At 51.0% G+C, this 20,447-nt stretch overlaps 1 protein-coding gene across 1 annotated transcript in view; it reads left to right on the forward strand.

The window, feature by feature from the left end:
• Positions 1-19,108: 19,108 nt before the first annotated feature.
• PARP1 (poly(ADP-ribose) polymerase 1) overlaps positions 19,109-20,447 on the forward strand; it is a 40,088-nt gene continuing 38,749 nt past the window's right edge. The window contains exon 1 of the mRNA XM_036453575.2: positions 19,109-19,350. Coding sequence (XP_036309468.1) covers positions 19,231-19,350 — 120 coding nt within the window. The 5' untranslated portion in view covers positions 19,109-19,230. The remainder of the gene's footprint in view (positions 19,351-20,447) is intronic.

A 20,447-nucleotide genomic window follows, 5' to 3' on the forward strand; every position in this document is an offset into this window, starting at 1 on the left:
GAATGAGAAATATGGCATTTAATCTTTAATTGACAAGACGTTGACCAGAGGACTTATGTGGAACACTCTGAACTTTGTCTTCTTGGTAAGAAAATCCACTTGAGAAACTGAGTTAAGAAGGCCGTTGGATAACTGCAACAGGACAGATGGTCTGGGAGAATCACGTTGTTTGTATCGAGCGGGACTCACCAGATGCCTCCTGCTTGTCCCATGGTCAGATGGCCATTTCCACCGGTCCGAGCACCCCCTCCACCAGCCTGAGCCACAGAGTTCTTTTTTTTAATAAAATCTTTATTGCTCAGATTATTACAATTGTTTCTCCTTTTCTCCCCCATAGCTCCCTTCCACCCGGTTCCCGCCCCACCCTCTGCCCTTGCCTCCACCGCCCCCCCCCATTGTCCTCATCCATAGGTGTACGATTTTAATCCAGTCTCTTCCTGCACCCCCACTCCCCTTCCCCCCTGATAATTGTCAATCCACTCCCTTTCTTTCCCCCTGATTCTATTATATTCACCAGTTTATTCTGTTCCTCGGATTTTTTAATTCACTTGATTTTTAGATTCACTTGTTGATATATATGTATTTGTTGATCATAATTTTTATCCTTTTTCTTCTTCTTCCTCTTCTTAAAGAATACCTTTCAGCATTTCATATAATACTGGTTTGGTGGTGATGAACTCCTTTAGCTTTTTCTTATCTGACACAGACTTCCTAAGAAATCCTCACATATTCAAACAGTGTCTTCCTCCGCCTCCTTCTGTGTGTTCACGAATCTCACGTTCAAGGTGGAGCTGGAACCCAGCTCTGATGGACACCAGCACCCGTTTTCCTGGCCCCTGACAGGACTCCAATGTAGTTCAGGGCTCGAGCCCGCTGCACAGGCACCTCCTAGGACTGGAGTATGGGACAGCACCTATCTCTGTGGTGTGAGTGAGTCCAGCCATGTGTTTTGTTACTTGTAGCCACGGGCAGCCTGGCCAGAGATTCCCTCGTCTGAGAAGTGTTTGGAGAGACAGGCGTGTTTGCTGGTATCCTAGGGCAGAGCAGACAAAGGCCGCCTCCTCCCACAAAGTTATTAGATTAGACTCTGACCGACGCAGGTGGGACCAGGGCTCTGGCAACCACATCCTAATTAGCCAACGACCTTCATGTCCTCCGGTTCATAAAGGCTCTTCAAACCCAAGAGGGCGGTGGAGGAGGAAAGGGGGGATCGTAAGACCAGTGCTGGGGGCGTTGGAGATTTGATATAGAGAGCTTGGCCCTGACCGGAATCGAACCCGGGACCCTTCAGTCCACAGGCCGATGCTCTATCCACTGAGCCAAACCGGTCAGGGCCGGACAAATGTCTTCTGACCCAGTCTCCTGGGAGGGGCTCTTTGCTCGGCTCCCTGTGACTTCCTTCCTCTCTCCCTCTGCCCGAGACTTCTCTCTGAGAGACGGCCTTTGCAAGCTCCTGCTCCCCTCTCTTGATCTCTCCATTGCTCCCCACCTGTCCCCTTCTCCTCCCACCCCCGGGCCTGAGAGTCTCTGCTAGGCTCCTGCTGATTGATAGCACTCACTGTATTGTGTCTGCCGGGAGCTGGCCTCAGAGCAGGGCCACAGTCTTCGGGGTGTATGTCCCTGTCGAGGGGGCTCTGGGATGTGCTGTGGGCGATGGAACTTCTGTGAAGGAGGCTGGGAGCAGGTCAGAGCAGGCCGGGGGAGGCTAGGGGTGGCAGGGCCCTGCCAACACTGGCTGTGCCTTAGAATCACCAGAGGAGTGTTGTGGAGCAAACGCTAGTGAACAACCACTGGAGTCCAGACCAAGTTAAAGCTTAGGGAGCCTTTATTAGCTGGCCAGGCAACTGCTGTGCCATTCTCCACGCAGGGAGTAGTGAGAGCAGCAGCAACACTTTGTGCAGGACCACTTTTAAGCCCATTTACCACATCCTGTTTTTGCAGAACAAGCAACCCAAGACAAAACAGTTTTTCCTAAGCAATGTCAGGGTCATGCCATTGATGACAGGGTCATCCTGTTCTTCAGAAAGCTGACAGTGATCTATGAAAGAAGGCCTGGGTGCTGGGGAGGGGCCATGAGACCGTCTCTCAAGGGCTGGCCTGGTGTCAGCACTGACAACTCTATCTGGGGCATTGTCCACGGCCTCAGTAGTGCTCAAAAATCCCCACTCTCCAACAAGGAGCTTTCAGAAAATACACTCCTTGTGGCCCGGCCCAACCCAGGTAAAGAAAGCATCGGGATTTTCAAAAAGCTTCCCTGGTGATTCCAAAGTTCATCCAGCGAGGAGATGGGCAGAGTCAGCCCCGGCTGCTGGGCCAGCAGAGAAAGGAGGGTGCCCCTGGGCCCAGGGGCCTGAGACCATCACACCCTCCCTTCAGGCCATGCCAATGCCCACCCCAGAGGGCTCTGCCGGCCGCCCCCGCAGCTGGTGGTTCTGGAGGCGCCTGCTGCTCAGCTGTCCCAGGGCCACCAGGGAGAGGGCAGTGAGCAGTCTGGCCGTGTGCCTTTATCTCCTTTCTTCTGGTGGCATCTCCCCTTCCCAAGCCCCCCTTTGCCCTCTAAGCCCCCCCAGTTCCCAGGGCTCCTCCTGTCCACTCAGCAAGCACACACGGCGCACCTGCCGGGCGCAGGCCCGGGTCCGAGGGTGGGAGGTAGAGGCTGCTCCCTACCTGACGCTGCTCACAAGCGGGACCCTGGGCAGCGTGGACCATGTGGGAGGGGCCACGGGTCCTGGCAGCCCCGAGGCAGGGCTCTGCAGTCAGCCAAGGGGCCTGCGGTGACCTGGTCGATGGGACACGGAGCCCAGTTTTGGGGGCACTGGGGTTGCCTGATCCTTCTCGCCACCGTTCCCACCACCCCCCCACCCCCATTCCCTGTGACCACCGCACCGCACCTTCCCTCCACCAGCTGTCGGTAGCTGCTCACGTGGCTGCCTCTGCGAACAGAGGAGAGGGCTCACTCACCGGGAAGCTCAGGCCTGGCACGGGGCCTGGCGCCCAGCAGGCGCCCACGAACGGGAGCAGCACAGCCAGGCCTTCCAGGCGGCACACGCTCGGGCCTCTGTGGGCCCAGGCCTCAGCCTCCTGCTGTCTGGACCCCTGTTCGCTCCCAGCACTCGGGGGGAGAAGACAGGGCAGCGGAGATGGGGTGGGGAGGGGCCCCAAGGGCGGCTTCTGCAGAAAGCCCCAGCGAGAAGGCATGAGGAGCGCCCGAGGCTGGCTCGGGTGTGGGATGTGGGGGGTGGGATGTGGGGGGTGGGGGTGGGGTGGGGGGTGGGGTGGGGGTGGGGGTGGGGTGGGGTGTGGGGTGGGGGGGGTGGGGTGGGGTGTGGGGTGGGGGGGTGTGGGGTGGGGTGTGGGGTGGGGGGTGTGGGGTGGGGTGTGGGGTGTGGGGGGTGTGGTGTGGGGGGTGGGGGGGTGGGGGGTGGGGTGGGGTGTGGGGTGGGGGTGGGGTGTGGGGTGGGGGTGTGGGGTGGGGGGTGTGGGGTGGGGGGGTGTGGGGTGGGGGGGTGGGGTGGGGGGGTGTGGGGTGGGGTGTGGGGTGGGGGTGTGGGGGTGGGGTGTGGGGGGTGGGGTGGGGGGGTGGGGGGTGGGGTGGGGGTGGGGGGTGGGGGTGGGGTGGGGGGTGTGGGGGGGGGGGGTGGGGGGGGGGGGGGTGGGGTGGGGTGGTGGGTGGGGGTGGGGTGGGGTGTGGGGTGGGGGTGTGGGGTGGGGGTGTGGGGGTGGGGGGGTGTGGGGTGGGGGTGGGGTGGGGGTGGGGGGTGGGGGTGGGGTGTGGGGTGGGGGGTGGGGTGTGGGGGTGTGGGGTGGGGGGGGTGGGGTGGGGGGGTGTGGGGTGTGGGGGGTGTGGGGGGGTGTAGGGTGAGGCGGAGCCGCCCCGCAGGGTCAGGGCCTGTGAGGAAGCCTCTCGGAGGGCACCTCGGGGGCAGCGCTTCTTGAATGAGGGACCAGGGCCCACCCCACTGGTGTGCTCCAGACCAAGCACCGGTCCTGGAAGGGAGGAGGGACAGGAGGGGCGGGCAGAGCCTGGGGTCCCGGTGAAGAGGAGAGAAGGTAGAGAAGAGCGAGCGTGGTGTGTGGCTGATGGAGCGATGAGGTCAGAGTGGAGGAGAAACATGTCCGGGGCCACGGGGCAGGCTGAGGGGCTGCAGGCAAGCTGCTGGGCTCAGTGCTCCCAGCAGGACTGGAGTGTGGGGGGCCACCTGTGCTTCCTTCCAAAAGCAGTGGCTCCAGCGTCTGTTTGTTGTTGTTGTTGTTGTTGTTGTTGTTGTTGTGGGTTTTCTGTGTTTTCAGTAACCCTCACCCCAGGATATTTTCCCACTGGTTTCTAGGGAAAGGGGGACAGAGAGGGAAAGACAGAGAGAAACATCTATGTGAGAGAAACAGGGCCCTGGCCGGGGAGGAGCCTGCAACCAAGGCACATGCCCTTGACCAGCACTGAACCCGGGACACTTTGGTCCGAAGGACGACACCCTATCCACTGAGCCACACTGGCCGGGACTGTCCCGGAGGTTTTGTTCCGGGCAGGGAGGGGCCTGACGTGTCTGTTGGGTGGGAGGATAAAGGAAATTAATGTGTGTGAAGTGCTTAGAAGGGTCCACAAAGCACATGCTCACTGCTTATTTATTATCCAAAACATGCCCACTGAGAATCTGCTCTCCGCAGCCCGGAAACACCGGCTGTAAGGGAGAGAGAGGCTGACATAGTGAGTGCGAAAAGTGCTGTAACCACCGTCCTCACCGCTTGTCTCTGCTGCCCCAACCCACCCACCCTCTCCAGCCGTACTGCCCGCGGCCTGGTCCAGGCCAGCACCCCTCCGACAGGAGGGCTCCCTGCTTTTCTCTGCCTCCACAGAGGGATTGCCTCAGCACCTCCCCCTCCTCTCATGCCCGTTCCCAAATGTCTCCCTGCGCACGCTGCCAGCGAGCAAAACAAGACGAGCAAGTGGGATGGATCGGATCCGGGGGCCTGCTTTCAGCATCACGCCTCGCTGTGCGTGTCCAGGGACGTGTGTGCAGGCTGAATGTGAGCGTGTGTGTGTGTGTGTGTGTGTGTGTGTGTGTGTGACAGAGAGAGAGAGAGAGAAAGAGAAAGAGATACCATCTAGTGGACGGTAGGGCAACTTATTTCCAGGCTGTGGAATAAACTCCCAAGCCCTAGGCAAGCTTCCTAATGTCCAAGATTTAGGACGGAGCCAGATTTTAAAAGCAAAGATGACTCTTGACCCCACAATTAGGTCAACAAAGCACAGGAGGATTACAGCTACAGCCCCGCCTACCACTGTGCTGGGCAGAGAGATTCCATAATGAGCCAAATTGCCTTTGTCCTCAAGGGCTCCGGGTTAGAGGGAAACCAGCCCAGGAGCTGAGGACTGTGAAGCAGGAGTGGTGTGCAGCTGAGGAGCGCCCTGCTCTGGGCGGGGCTCTGGGGGCTGTGGGCGGAGTTGTGGGCGGGACCCCGGGGTTCTGGGCAGGGCTCTGGGCGGGGTTTTGGGCGGGCTCTGGGTTGATTTAAGGGACGGGTGCTGTGGGCGGGACTATGGGCGGGGCTCAGGGGCTCTGGGCGGGGCTAAAGGGCAGGGGCTCTGGGCGGGGCTCTGGGGCTGTGGGCAGGGCCCCGGGGTTCTGGGCAGGGCTCTGGGCGGGGTTTTGGGGGGCTCTGGGCCCCTGGGAGAGAAAGCTTCCCTGCACGTGCCCCCAGGACACAGTCCCTGGCGGTGAAGAAGGCCGCACCCCGGTGCCCCATGGGTGGCACGTCCAGGTGAGCGCAGCTAGGGTGCACCTGGCTCCTGAGTCTGAGTCTCCACAGACCTGCTCATGCCGCTGCCTCACAGCCTGCCCACACCTCCATCAGTCAGAAGCCTCTGCCCGGAGCACCCCTCCTCCTGGGTGCGCCTGCGGAGGGCATGGCCCCTCCCCACTCTGCCCTCCCTGGATGCCTCATCACCTCCGGCCTCAGCTGGCAGTCCAGGAGACCAGACACAGCGCCGAGATCCCACCCTGGTTAGACAGTCGGAGGTTATGCCCGGCCAGTGTAGCTCAGTGGTTGATTCGATTCCCAGTCAGGGCACATGTCTGGGTGGAGGGCTCGATCCCCATTAGGGGATATGCAGGAAGCAGTTGGTCAATGTTTCTCATGGATGTTCCTATCTCTCAATCTCTTTCTCTGAAATCAATAAAAACATATCCTATATAATAAAGAGGGCGTATGCAAATTAACCATCACGCCATCACAAGATGGCTGCACCCACAGCAGAGGCAGGGTTCCCAGAACAAGCGATCAGCAGGGACCTGAGGCTACGTGGCACTGGGCCAGGGAGGGGCATCTGAGACTGTGCCCCCCGCCCAGTGGGGCTTGAAGGGGGATCCAGGGTGCACCCTCCCCCACCTGGCAGATCTTGACCGGGAACATCAAGGCAACCCCCCTGCCCCAGCCAGGACCGGGGACCTCAGGTTCTGTGGGAAGTAACTGCACCGGTGACCTGATCAGGAATTCCTAAGGGAAGGTCGTGCTGGGTGGTCACGCCCCCGGCCTACCACTTCTTTAGTGAACATTGTTGTTTCTTAATCCTCATCCAAGGATAGGTTTTCATTGACTTTTTAAAAGTATATATTTTATTGATTTCTTACAGAGAGGAAGGGAGAGGGACAGAGAGCTAGAAACATTGATGAGAAAGAAACATGGACCAGCTGCCTCCTGCACGCCCCCCACTGGGGATGTGCCCGCAGCCAATGTACATGCCCTTGACCGGAATCGAATCTGGGCCCTTTCAGTCCGCAGACCGACGCTCTATCCACCGAGCCAAACCTGTTTCAGCTCATTGACTTTTTGAGAGAGAGAGGGGGGGGGGGGGGGGAAGGAGAGAGAAACATCAACAGGAGAAAAACTGATTGGTTGTCTCCCATACACACCCTGCCCGAGGGCTAACCCTGCAATCTGGGAATGTGCCCCAACTGGGAATCAAACCCGCACCATTGTGGGGTATGGGACAAGGCCCCACTGGGGATGTGCCCACAGCCAAGGTACATGCCATTGACCGGAATCGAACCTGGGACCCTTCAGTCCACAGGCCGACGCTCTATCCACTGAGTCAAACCGGTTAGAGCTGGACATTTCTTATGTCAACATCTAGAGCAGCTGTTTTTGTTTTCTTTTTCTTTAAATTGCCTGTCCCAGGTGTCCCTTTGGCATAATCTATTCAAGTGTTGTCAATCACTTGAGAAGTATGGAGTCCCCCGTTTATATGCACTGAGTGGCCAGATTATTATGATCTCTGAACACATAATCTGGCCACTCAGTGTATGTATGTATATTAGAAGCCCAGTGCATGAATTTGTGCATGGGTGGGGTCCAGACAGCCTGGCCAGGGGGAGAGGACATGGGCAGTTGGCTGGCCTGCCCGCTGGTTGAACTTCTGGTCAAGGGGACAATTTGCATATTAGCCTTTTATTATATAGGATATACACTGAGTGGCCAGATTATTATTATTATTCCCTCATAGGTTGGACAATCTGTTCAATGCTTCTCTGTCTCTGGATTTGTTTTTGTTCATCAGTTTATGTTGTTCATTATATTCCACAAATGAGTGAGATCATGTGATATTTATCTTTCTCTGACTGGCTTATTTCACTTAACATAATGCTCTCCAGTTCCATCCATGCTGCTGCAAATGGTAAGAATTCCTTCTTTTTTATGGCAGCGTAGTATTCCTTTGTGTAGATGTACCAAAGTTTTCTAATCCACAAACTTGCTGATGGGCACTTAGGCTGTTTCTAAATCTTAGCTATTGTAGATTGTGCTGCTATGAACATAGGGGTGCATATATCCTTTCTGATGGGTGTTTCTGTTTTCTTGGGATATATTCCTAGAAGTGGGATCACTGAGTCAAATGGGAGTTCCATTATTAACTTTTTTAGGAAACTCCATACTGCTCTCCACAGTGACTGCACCAGTCTGCATTTTCACCAGCGGTGCACGAGGGTTCCTTTTTCTCCGCATCCTCTCTAGCACTTATCATTTGCTGATGTGTTGACATGTGTGAGATGGTTCCACATTGTCGTTTTGATTTGCATCTCTCAGATCATAAGTGACTTTGAACATGTTTTCATATGTCTCTCAGCCTTTGGTATACCCTCTTTTAAAAAGTGTCTATTTAGGTTCTTCGCTCATTTTTTTATTGGATTGTTTATTTTCCTTTTGTGGAGTTGGATGAATTCCCTATAAATTTTAGAGATTAAACCTTATCAGTGATAATATTGGCAAATATGTTCTCCCAAGCAGGGGACTTTCTTGTTGTTTTGTTGATGGTTTTGTTGTTGTTGTTGTTGTTGTTGTTTTCTGTGCAGAAGCTTTTTATTTTCATGTATTCCGATTTGTTTATTTTCTCTTTAGTTTCTATTGCCTTAGCTTAGGTGATGTATAGGTAAAGATATTACTATAACAAATGCCTGCTATTTTGCTGCCTATGGCTTCTTCTAGAATTTCGATAGTTTCCTGTCTTACGTTTAAATCCTTTATCCATTTTGAGTTTATTTTTGTATATGTGTAAGTTGGTGACCTAGTTTCATTTTTTTTTCATGTATCTGACCAAATTTCCCAGCACCATTTATTGAAGAGACTGTCTTGACTGCATTGTATGCTCTTTTTTTAAAATTCTTTTTAAAAAATATATATTTTATTGATTTTTTTACAGAGAGGAAGGGAGAGAGAGATAGAGAGCTAGAAATGTTAATGAGAGAGAAACATCAACCAGCTGCCGCTTGCATACCCTCTACCGGGGATGTGCCTGCAACCAATGTATATGCCCTTGACCGGAATCGAACCTGGGACATTTTAGTCCACAGACCAACACTCTACCACTGAGCCAAACCGGTTTGGGCTGCATTGTATGCTCTTGCTTCCTTTGTCAGATATTAATTGAGCACAGTGGTTTGAGTCCATTTCGGGGTTCTCTTTTTATTCCATTGGTCTGTGTCTCTTCTTGTGTCAATACCAGGCAGTATTGAGAACAGTGGCTCTGTGGTGTAGCTTGATACCTGGTATTGTGATCCCTCCGACTTTTTCTTCTTTCTCAGGATTGCTGCAGCTATTTGGGGTCTTTTTTATTCCAGGTGAATTTTTGGAGAGTTTGTTCTAAGTCAGTGAAATATGCTGTTGGTATTTTAATGGGGATTGCATTGAATCTAAAGATTGTTGTGGGTAGTATGGACATTTTAATGATTTTAATTCTACCAACCCATGAACATGGTATATTCTTCCATTTGGTTATGTCTTCCTCTATCTCTTTTTTCAGTGTCCTGTAATTTTCTGAGTACAAGTCTTTTACCTCCTTGGTTAAATTTATTCTTAGGTATCTTAAATGTTTTTTGCAATGGTAAATGGGATTTTTTTTTTTTTTTTTTTTTTAGTTTGTCTTTCTGTGAGTTCATTATCTATACTAATAACAGGATAATATGCAAATTGATCACGACACCCTCACAGTAACAACTGAACAGCAGGCTGCGTCGGGCAACCAGGCCAGCAGGGGGGACAATGAGGGGCAACCAGGCTGACAAAGGGGGGCAGTGAGGAGTGACCAGGCCAACAGGGGGGGCAGTTTGGGGCAACCAGGTCAGCAGGGGAGAGGGGCACTTAGGGGTGATCAGGCTGACAAGCAGGTGAGCAGTTAGGAGCCTGCAGTCCCAATTGTGAGAGGGATGTCCGACTGCTGGTTTCAGGGATCAGGCCGAAACCAGCAGTCGGACATCACCCGAAGAGTCCTGGATTGGAGAGGGTGCAGGCTGGGCTGAGGGGACCCCCTCTCCCCATGCATGAATTTTGTGCACTGGGCCTCTCATTGGTGTTTTAAAAAGCTATAGATTTGTGGGTGCTAAAATTTTGTTGAGGATTTTATCATCTATGTGCATCTGGGATATTGGCCTGTAATTCTCTTTCTTTGCAGTGTATTTATCTGGTTTGGGGATTAGGGTGATGTTGGCTTCATAGGAAGAGCTTGGAAGTGTACTGTCCTCTTGAATTTTATTTTGAATAGTCTGAGAAGGATAGGTTTTAGTTCTTTGACTGTTTGGTAAAACTGCCCTGTGAAGCCATCTGGCCATAGGCTTTTGTTTGCTGGAAGGTTTTTGATGATTGCTTCAATTTCCTCCTTAGTTATTGGCCTGTTGAGATTTTTTAATTCTTCTTGAGTTTTGCAAGGTCATATTTTTCTAGGAATATGTCCATTTCCTCTAGGTTGTTTAGTTTGTTAGAGTAGAGTTGTTCATCGTATTTCTTTATAATCGTATTTCTGTGGGGTCTGTTGTTATTTTGTCTGTTTCATTTCTGATTTTGTTTAATTGGGTCCTCTCTCTTTGCTTCTTGGTGAGTCTGGCAAGAGGTTCTTGTTTATTCTTTCAAAGAACCAGCCCTTGGTTTCATTGATCTTTTGTATTGTGTTTTTGGTCTCTATGACATTTATTTCTGCTCTAATCATTATTATTTTTCCTCCTTTTGCTCTCTCTGGGCTTCTCTTGTTGCTCTCTTTCTAATTCTGAAGTTGTAGAATTTGATAATTTATTACCAATTTTTCTTGTTTTTTTGAGGTAGGCCTGTAATGCTATGAATTTTTTTCTCAGGACTGCTGTCATTGTGTCCCATAGATTTTGGATCTTTGTGTTTTCTTGTCATCCATTTCCAGGATGTTTTTAATGTTTCCTTTGATCTCTTTGGTAACGAAATCATTGTTTAATAACATGCTATTCAGCCAAAACCGGTTTGGCTCAGTGGTAGAGTGTTGGTCTGTGAACTGAAAGGTCCCAGTTTCGATTCTGGTCAAGGGCATGTGCCTTGGTTGCGGACACATTCCCGGTAGGGGGTGTGCAGGAGGCAACTGGTCGATGTTTCTCTCTCATTGACGTTTCTAGCTCTCTATCTCTCTCCCTTCCTTTCTGTAAAAAATCAATAAACTATATTTAAAAAAATAATAAGAAGAACATGCTATTCAGCCTCCAAGTGTTTGAATTTTTTTATTGTTTTTATTACAGTTGCTTTCTAATATTATGCCATTGTGGTCTGAGAAGATGCTTGGTATGATTTCAATCCTCTTGAATTTGGAGAGACTTTGCCTGTAACACAATATATGGTCTATTTTTGAAAATGTCCCATGTGCACCTGAGAAGAATGTATATTCTGTGGGTGAAATGTTCTAAATATGCCAATTAAGTCCATCTAATCTAGTGAGTCATTTAGGATAGCTGTTTCATTGCTGATTTTTAAAAATATATATTTTATTGATTTTTTTTACAGAGAGCTAGAAGCATCAATGAGAGAGAAACCAATCAGCTGCCTCCTGCACATCTCCTATTGGGGATGTGCCCATAACCAAGGTACATGCCCTTGAGCAGAATCGAACCTGGGACCTTTCAGTCTGCAGGCCAATGCTCTATCCACTGAGCCAAACCAGTCAGGGCTTTTTGCTGATTTTTTGTCTAGAGGATTTATCCAGTGATGTCAGTGGGGTATTAAAGTCCCCTACTATGATCGTATTGCTGTCTATTTCTCCCTTAATATCTTCCAGGGAGAAGTATTTGGGTGCTCCTGAATTGGGTGCATATATTTTTACCAGAGTATATATATATATACTCTTGTTGTATTGATCCCTTTAGTATTATGAAGTGGCCTTCCTTATCTCGTTATGGCCTTCACTCTGAGGTCATTTTGTCAGGTGTAAGTATTGTTACCCCAGCTTTTTTTTTTTTTTTTTTTTTTCCATTTGCCTAAAAGATGTTTTTTCCACCCCTTCACATTCAGTCTGTGTGAGCCTCTTGTTCTGAGGTGGGTCTCTTGTAGACAGCACATGTATGGATCATGTTTTCTTATCCATTGAGCCACTCGGCGTCTTTTGGTTAGAGTATTTAGGCCGTTGACATTTAAAGTTATTATTGACTAGAGGCCCGATGCATGAAATTCGTGTAAGAGTAGGCTTTCCTTCCTCCAGCTGCTGGCACCGGCTTCCCTCTGGCACCCAGGATCCAGGCTTTTCTCCGGCTGCCAGCGGGCACTGGGGACCCGGGCTTCTCTTGCAGTCCCAGCTTCATCCAGAAGGTTGTCCTAAAGGACAGCTGGTCTAATTAGAGTATTATACTTTTATTATTATAGATAATTACTTGTTTGTAGCCATTTTTATTTTTTGTGTCTGTGTTCCTTCTTCCCTTTCTATTTCTTCTTCTTCTTTTTTTTTAATAAATATATTTTATTATTTCTTTTACAGAGAGGAAAAGAGATAGAGAGTTAGAAACATCAATGAGAGAGAAACATCGATCAGCTGCCTCCTACACACCCCCTACTGGGATGTGCCTGCAACCAAGGTACATGCCCTTGACCGGAATCGAACCTGGGAACTTTCAGTCCATAGGTCAACGCTCTATCCACTGAGCCAAACCGGTTTCGGCCCTTTCTATTTCTTCATTTTACAATAGTCCCTTTAGCATTTCTTGCATTGCTGGCTTGGTAGTGATAAACTCCCTTGGCCTTTTTTTGTCTATGAAGCTCCTGATTTCCCCTTCAATTTTGAATGATAGCTGGACAGAGTATTCTTGGATTCAGTCCCTTGCTTTAATCAATTTGTATACTTCCTCCCATTCTTTTCTGGCCTGACGTGTTTTAGATGAGAAATCATTTGATAATCTAATGGGAGATCCCTCGTCGTTAACTTTCTGTCTCTCTCTTGCAGCCTTTAAGATTCTCTCTTTGCCGGAACTGGTTTGGCTCAGTGGATGGAGCATCAGTCTGCGGACTGAAAGGTCCCAGGTTCGATTCGGGTCAAGGGCATGTACATTGGTTGTGAGCACATCCCCAGGAGGCAGCTGATCAATGTTTCTACTTCTCTATCTCTCTCCCTTTCTCTCTGTGAAAAATCAATACAATATGTGGGGTTTTTGTTGTTGTTTTTTTTTTAAGATTCTCTCTTTATTGTTAACATTTGCCATTGTACAATAATTATGACATGCCTTGGGATGGGTTTTGGGGGTTCATCTTGTTTAAGACTCTCTGTGCTTGTGTGACTTTTTCTTTCCCAAATCAGGGAAGTTTACTGACATTATTTTTTTAATACATTTTTATTGATTTCAGAGAAGAAGGAAGAGGGGGAGAGAGATAGAAACAACCACAATGAGAGAGAATCATGGATCAGCTGCCTCCTGCAAGTCCCCCACTGGGGATGGAGCCCACAACCCAGACATGTGCCCTTAACTGGAATTGAACCTCAGACCCTTCAATCCACAGGCCGACACTCTATCCACTGAGCCAAACTGGCTAGAGCTGACATTATTTTTTCATATAGGTTCTCTAACCCTTGCTCCTCTCTTCTTGCATTATGGCACCCCTATTATACATATGTTGCTTTATTTCATGTTATCCCAAAGCTCCCTCAGGCTCTCCTCCTGTCTTTTGATTTTTATTTTTTTTTCTTCAATTGCAGTTCAGATTGGATGTATTTTGCTTCTCTGTCTTCTTCTAATTTGCTAATTTGGTCCTCTGCTTCTCCTAGTCTACTGTTGAAAGCTTCCATATTGTTTTTTATTGTAACTATATTACTCTTTATTTCCTCCTGATTCTTACATAGGTTGTTGATTTCTCTTACAACCCTTATTCTTCTTTTTTTAACATATTGTATGCCTCTGTTTTATTTAGTTCCTTTCCTGGTGGTTCCTCCATTTTTTTCCTTTGATGGCTGTTATGCTGTCTCCCCATTTTTGCTCTCACCAAAGGATCTAGGTGTTGAGTCGCACAGGGCCTGTGGCTATTGTGGTGGGGTTGGTGGCAGGTCACATGCTCGTTGGTGGCAGCTGCTCCTCAGGTGATCTTGGGCAGCATCTGCTCCTTGGGTGGTTGCATGTGGTGCTGTTCCTCAGTCGTGGTGTAGCCACTCTTCATGCAGTCGTGGGGCAGTGGCTGCTCCCAGACAGGGTGGCCGCTTCTCAGGTGGTTGTGAAGTGGCTGCTCCTTCGTGGGGCATGGGGCAGCTGCTCCTCACTCGGAGCTGCTCCTTGGTCACATGCAGTGGCTGCTCCTGAGGGCATTGCAGGGCGTCTGCTCCTTGTGTGCTTGCAGGCAGTGGCTGCTTGCACGGCTGTTGGGTAAGGATCAGTTGTTTGTGCTCACGCAGTCTCAGAGCCCTGGGCTGCTGCGTAAGGCTCAGCTGTTTGCATGTGAGGTCTTGTTGCCTGGGGCTAAAGCCTGTGGCTGTGGGGAGAGAAGTGCCCTCTGGAACTCACAGGAGCTCTCAGCTGAGAGGGCTTAAGTTCTGGTGTCCATAGGTCAGCAGCCCAGGCAGCAGGCCTCTGGCCAAATGGCTGTAGGATCCCAGGTGATGTCTGAGAGCATCCTGCATGGAGGTGAGGCTTGGCTCCCAGTCACAGCAGCTCTCCCATTCAAGATGGCACAGCCTCTGTGGCAGAGCCAGCACCCTGGGAGAGATTACTGTGGTAGCAGAGGCTGCCCAGCTATGCGAGCTCAGTCTGCCAGCCCCTGAAGGTCCTGCAAGATGTAGCTGTCCCTCACTCAGACACACGCACACACCACACGTCCACACACCCCTCTTTTACTCACATTCTCTTCCTTACTGCCGTCCTGTCGGCTGCCATCTTGAAATCCTCTCAATGTCTCTCTCTCATCAACGTTTCTATCTCTCTGCCCCTCTCTCTTCCTCTCTCTGAAATCAATAAAAACATATATCTTTTTAATAAGCAGGACCCCCTCCATCCACCCACCAGAACGTCTCTGGCTGATTTAAAATGGCTCCATCTGAGCCGAAACCGGTTTAGCTCAATGGATAGAGCGTCGGCTTGGGGACTGAAAGGACCCGGGTTCGATTCCGGTCAAGGGCATGTACCTTGGTTGTGGGCATGTCCCCAGTAGGGGGTGTGCAAGAGGCAACTGATCAATGACTCTCTCTCATCGATGTTTCTAGCTCTCTGTCTCTCTCCCTTCCTCTCTGTACAAAATCAATAAAATATATTTTAAAAAATAAATAAATAAATAAAAAATAAATAAAATGGCTCCATCTGAGGTCCAAGGGCAACAATGGTCAGGAGGCCCCGATCATGCCAGAGCTCAGACTGCTGGGGGAGGGGAGGCACTGGCTCCAGCACAACCATGGCCTTGGTTTTGAACTAAACAGCTAGAACCTTGGCCATTCATTTCCTGTCTCCCAGCCTGGCCCCCATGAGGCCTTCATGTTCAAAGCGCTCCTTCAGCTCAAACCATGCATCTCCCTCTTGCAGGAGGCCTGGGTGGCGTGTCCTCCAAGTGAGAGAGGGAGAGCCATCATCATTCGTGGGCCACGTTCACGCGGACAGCCCTGCCTGCCGGCCACCTGCTTCCTGGGACCATCACCAACATGTCGGCAGCACAGAACTGCAGGCGTCTTACATTCTTCCTCACACTCGAAAGGAATGTGTGTGCTTTTTAAATGTCTTTACAGGCTGAAGGTATTATATAATCAGGGGGAGGGGGAAGAAGGCTGGTGTTTATATTGTGGGGGGTGTTTTTTTTTTCCAAAGGAAAATGGAAAGGCGGGCTAGGTGAGTGGGTGGAGGCAGCCATGGAAACAGCCCTTCTGCCTCTCACCCTTGCACAGACCAGCTCGAGCCGCCCACCTCAGCCTCCCCTCAGGCACCAGCAGGTTTCCTTGAGTCTCACTCTGTTAATACACCAGGCAACATAATGCACGGTAAAGAGCATTTGGAAGTTAGGAGCAAACAGGGAAATAAAGTAAGACATGTTTACACCATTAAAAAAAACACAAACCTACAAAGCTTAAACATTGTGGGGAATGTTTTTAAATGGGCAAAAAGGTAGTATGGGAAATTAACAGAAGAAAAAAATTAAAATCGCCAATGGAATGTGAAAACAAACAAACCAAAGTACAACACGCATTCAAACTCTGAAGACCACAGCCAAGGCTTAACTTGGGATAAAGCATATAGCCTTAAATACAAATGGAAAGATAATAATAAATGATAACTCAGGTGGGGGAGTGGAGGTAGATGGTGAAACAGAACTTTCATCTTTTGCTCTGTACATTGATGTCTTCTCTAAATGGGATCTATCCAAAAGAAGCACAATGCAAAATACATAATTTTGAATTTTTATTAGTCATATTTAAAAAGTAAAATATATATATGGCTAATATGCAAAATGTCCCCTTGGAAGTTTGACCGGGAGTTCAATCACTCGCTATGACATGCGCTGACCACCAGGAGGCAGTGCAGAACAGAGGCCCTAACCAGCAGCCAGAATGCCGGATTGGCCCTGATCGCCAGCCAGGCCAAGAATTTCGTGCACTGGGCCTCTAGTATTTTAATAATACAGTTTATTTAACCCAATATTTAACCAGTATTTCCAAAATAGTATCATTTCAACATGTAACCAATGTAAATAAATTACTATTGAGATATTTTACTTTACTTTTTTCATACAAAGTCTTCAAAGTTCAATGTAAATTTATACTTACAGCCCATCCCAAGTCAAACTCGTCCCTCAGAAGTGCTCAGTAGTCAGTTGCTAGTGGCTGCTGTATTGGACAGAGCAGATCTCAATATTTTACAGAAATATTAAAACTCTATAAATAGCCAAAACCGGTTTGGCTCACTGGATAGAGCTTCGGCATGGGGACTGAAAGGTCCCGGGTTCGATTCCTGTCAGGGGCATGTATCTTGGTTGCAGGCATATCCCCAGTGGTGAGTGTGCAGGAGGCAGCTGATCAATGTCTCTCTCTCATCAATGTTTCTAACTCTCTATCTCTCTCCCTTCCTCTCTGTACAAAATCAATAAAATATATTAAAAAAAAAAAAAAAAAAAAGCCGAAACCGGTTTGGCTCAGTGGATACAGCATCGGTCTGCAGACTGAAAGGTCCCAGGTTCGATTCCGGTCAAGGGCATGTACATTGGTTGCGGCACATCCCCGGTGCGGGGTGTGCAGGAGGCAGCTGGTCGATGATTCTCTCTCATTGATGTTTCTGGCTATCTGTCCCTTTCTCTTCCTCTCTGTGAAAAATCAATAAAATATATATATATTTTTTTAAAACTCCGTATAAATACATAAAATAAATGTAAATGACACAATCATCCCTTCAAACCAACCAACAAAGTATGGTTCATCTCTATTGTGAATGTGTATACAGCTGTTAAAAGGGATCAAAAGCCCCCTATTTCTGACAGGAATAAATATCTCTGGGATATTCAAAAAATTAAGTTAAGATCTCAGACTGTGAGTGAGTGTGTGTGTGTGTGTGTGTGTGTGTGAAGAATCCCATAAGATACAGGCCAGACTATAAGCTGAGGAGTGATGGCCTCTGGGCTGTGTGAGCAGGGAGGAAAAACTTTCAACCTTTATTCGATTTGTGCCTATGTTATTTAATTGTTTTGTTTCTGTTTGTTTACTTTTATCCAGGAAACCACAATAAAATCCTTAAGCTCCTGACTCTGTCTCTCCCGCACATCCTGCTCCGCAGTAGGACAACAGCATTGGGGCTCAGGGCTTCCTCAGGCATCTCTGAATGTCCCCATACGGGGAGCACAGGGGCCATTTCCTTGCTCCTGCTCAGTCCCTCACCCTCATCCCCACCACACCGAAAACTGAGGTTCCTTTGCAGCTACACAAGCCACTGAGAGTAACAGGCACCTAAAACATTCAGGGACAACTGAGGCCATGCTTGAAAAACAGGAATTCGAATAAATGCTTCTGTTCTGAGGGCCAGCTAAATGACAAGCATCAAGCAAGCACAGATAGAAAAAGTTGAATAAAATAGTTTCTGCCAAGAACGGAAACCTGGTGAGGGGCCAGCGGGGGACACAGCTGACTGACCGGCGGGCATTAGGGATGGCAGGGTTAAGCCAGGGGCCGAATGGTCCAGGTGGCGCCTGACTTGGTTGCTCTTTAAGTGCTCTGATCCGTTCCATGACATGCTCCACTTCTTCTATTTATCTTCCGAATCCTAACTTCGGATGCTCGGCCCACCGCTCATAACCTGCCTGCCTACTCAACATCTCTCAAGGTACTAGCCTTCTTCCTCTCTGTGCTGTAAACGGGTTTTATGAGTTTCATTCCTCCTGTTTATTGTCTTGTCTTCTACAACAGGCTGAATATTCTCAAACACAGTACACTGAGCTTTACACTAATAGAATACACTGAAAGAGGAATCAGTTCTATACAAATATAGTTCTACGAACTAAAAAATAATAATAAAATATAGTTCTGCCGAAACCGGTTTGGCTCAGTGGATAGAGCATCCGCCTGCGGACTGAAAGGTCCCAGGTTCGATTCCGGTCAAGGGCATGTACGTTGGTTGCGGGCACATCCCCAGTAGGAGGTGTGCAAGAGGCAGCTGATGGATGTTTCTCTCTCATCGAGGTTTCTAATATCCCTCTCCTTCTTCTCTGTAAAAAAAAAATCAATAAAATATATTTAAAATAAATAAATAAATAAATAAATAAATAAATAAATAAATAAATAAAATATAGTTCTACGTTAAATGGCAAGGTCTAGCAGCAGCAGGTCTGAACGCCCCCGTAACTTCCAGGCCTGATGGGGTGACAGCCCTGGGCGGCACCAGCACGTGCTCAGGGCGCATGAAACATCGGTGATGACGGCCGCCCAGGGCACAGGTGCTGGTCACCCTCCTGGGTGGTGTTCATGCATTTAAAACCTATGATGACGGCGATGCTGGACTTCCGTTAGTCCTCGTCCCCACGGCTTGCAGAGCCGGGGGACCTCCCCTTGGCAGACCAACCCCGTTCCCGGGCCGGCGCCCTCCAGCCGGGCGCCCTCGGGGAGAGAGGACACGGTGAGACCCGGAATGAATGGGATTAACCGGGGAGCGTGCACGCCTTCCAGCGGACAAGGCGGCTCCAGGCGGGCGCCGCTCCTCCGAGCTCCCGGCGCCCAGCAGCCTCAGCGCAGCCCGCAGCGCCGCCGCCCGCCCAGCCCGCGCCGCCGCAGGCGCCGGGAGAGCCGCCCTCCGCGGCCGGCAGGGGGCGCTCGCGCTCGCGCCTAGGCCCCGCCCCCAGGGCGCGTGCGCGGGGCGTGGCCGCCGCCAGGCAGCAGCAATCTATTGGCGAGCGGCGGGGGGTCGGCGCGACGTGCGGGGCGACGGTTCAGGCGCTCGCGCCGCTGAGGAAGCGGACTGACGGCCGGGCGCACGCGCGCGGGGCGGCGAGGCGGCGGCGGCGGCGTGAACTCGGGCGGCGGGGAGGATGGCGGAGGCCTCGGACAAGCTCTACCGGGTGGAGTACGCCAAGAGCGGGCGCGCCTCCTGCAAGAAGTGCAGCGAGAGCATCGCCAAGGACTCGCTCCGCATGGCCATCATGGTGCAGGTGCGCAGGCGCCGTGCGCGGCGGGGCCGGGCGGGGGGCGGCGAGCGGCGCCGGCCCGGGAGCCGCGGGGGCCGGGCGGGAGCGGGAAAAGCCGGGACGCGGCCTGGAGCCGGCGCCTTGTGCTTCCTCAGAGGGGAGCCGCCTCGTCCCCGTTCGCCCCGGGGCCGGGCCGGGCCGGGGCGGGGCGCGTGCGGGTCTCGGGAGGCGGGTCCGACCCGGAGCGACCTGCTTCCGGCGGGTTCGTCCTCCGGTGGCGGGGCCGGCCGGATTCCTGGAGCTGTGTTTGGCTGTTTTGTCTTTTCACACCGCGCTCCCTCGCTGTGTAACCGTGCAGAGCCGTGCACGTGGTGCCGTGTCCGTGCAGCGCGTTCGCTCGGCCTGGTTTTTATGTAAAATAACATCCCCGGGCTCCTGTGGGGACCCCTGGGTGCAGGGCGCGGGTCCGGTCTGAGTGAGAGTGGCTGCGGGGCTCCTCCCGGGGACTTCCTGGCAGGTGGGGGATCCCCCTCCCGGGTCCCCGTGGGCTTCAGGGCGCCCATGGGTCGGAGGGCCCCGGGGGCCGCCTCCTCCCGCTCCCCGTTTTGCTCCTGTGGTCTTGGTTCCGCCCGCCCCGTCCCCCTGGGGCCCCGGCGCGGTGCTTGGGGCCGGGGGACTCGGTTTCCCTCCCAGGTGAGGCCTGCTGTGCGGAGGGACCGCAGAGCCCGCCCTGGGACTTGATGCTCCCGGGGGAGTGGGTGTGAGTGGTGGCTTCTCTCCTGGGGGCTTCCCTGGCTCGGACCCGGCACCTCATTACTGGACGGAAGGAGCCATATGTTAAGCCGACTAGTTCAGGGAAGGCCTGCATGGCGGTTGTGCAAACTCAGAGACCTAAAATAACAAAGAATGGTCTGAAATTAAATATGTAACTACAAACAGGGTACAGTGGGCAGTCAAGTCCTAGGCCAATATTTTCCCCTACGAGATCAACCTAGAACTTTCCTAAGCCCGTTTGCCTATTTGCCTCTAAGATAACACATCTGTGAGATGTCTGGGTGACTTGTAACTTCCCTTTTTCTGGAGCCCCTGGGGCACAGCCTAAAGCACTGGGCGCCGGGACA

The sequence above is a fragment of the Pipistrellus kuhlii genome, unplaced genomic scaffold, assembly GCF_014108245.1.
Source record: "Pipistrellus kuhlii isolate mPipKuh1 unplaced genomic scaffold, mPipKuh1.p scaffold_m20_p_25, whole genome shotgun sequence".
In the NCBI taxonomy this organism is placed as follows: domain Eukaryota; kingdom Metazoa; phylum Chordata; class Mammalia; order Chiroptera; family Vespertilionidae; genus Pipistrellus; species Pipistrellus kuhlii.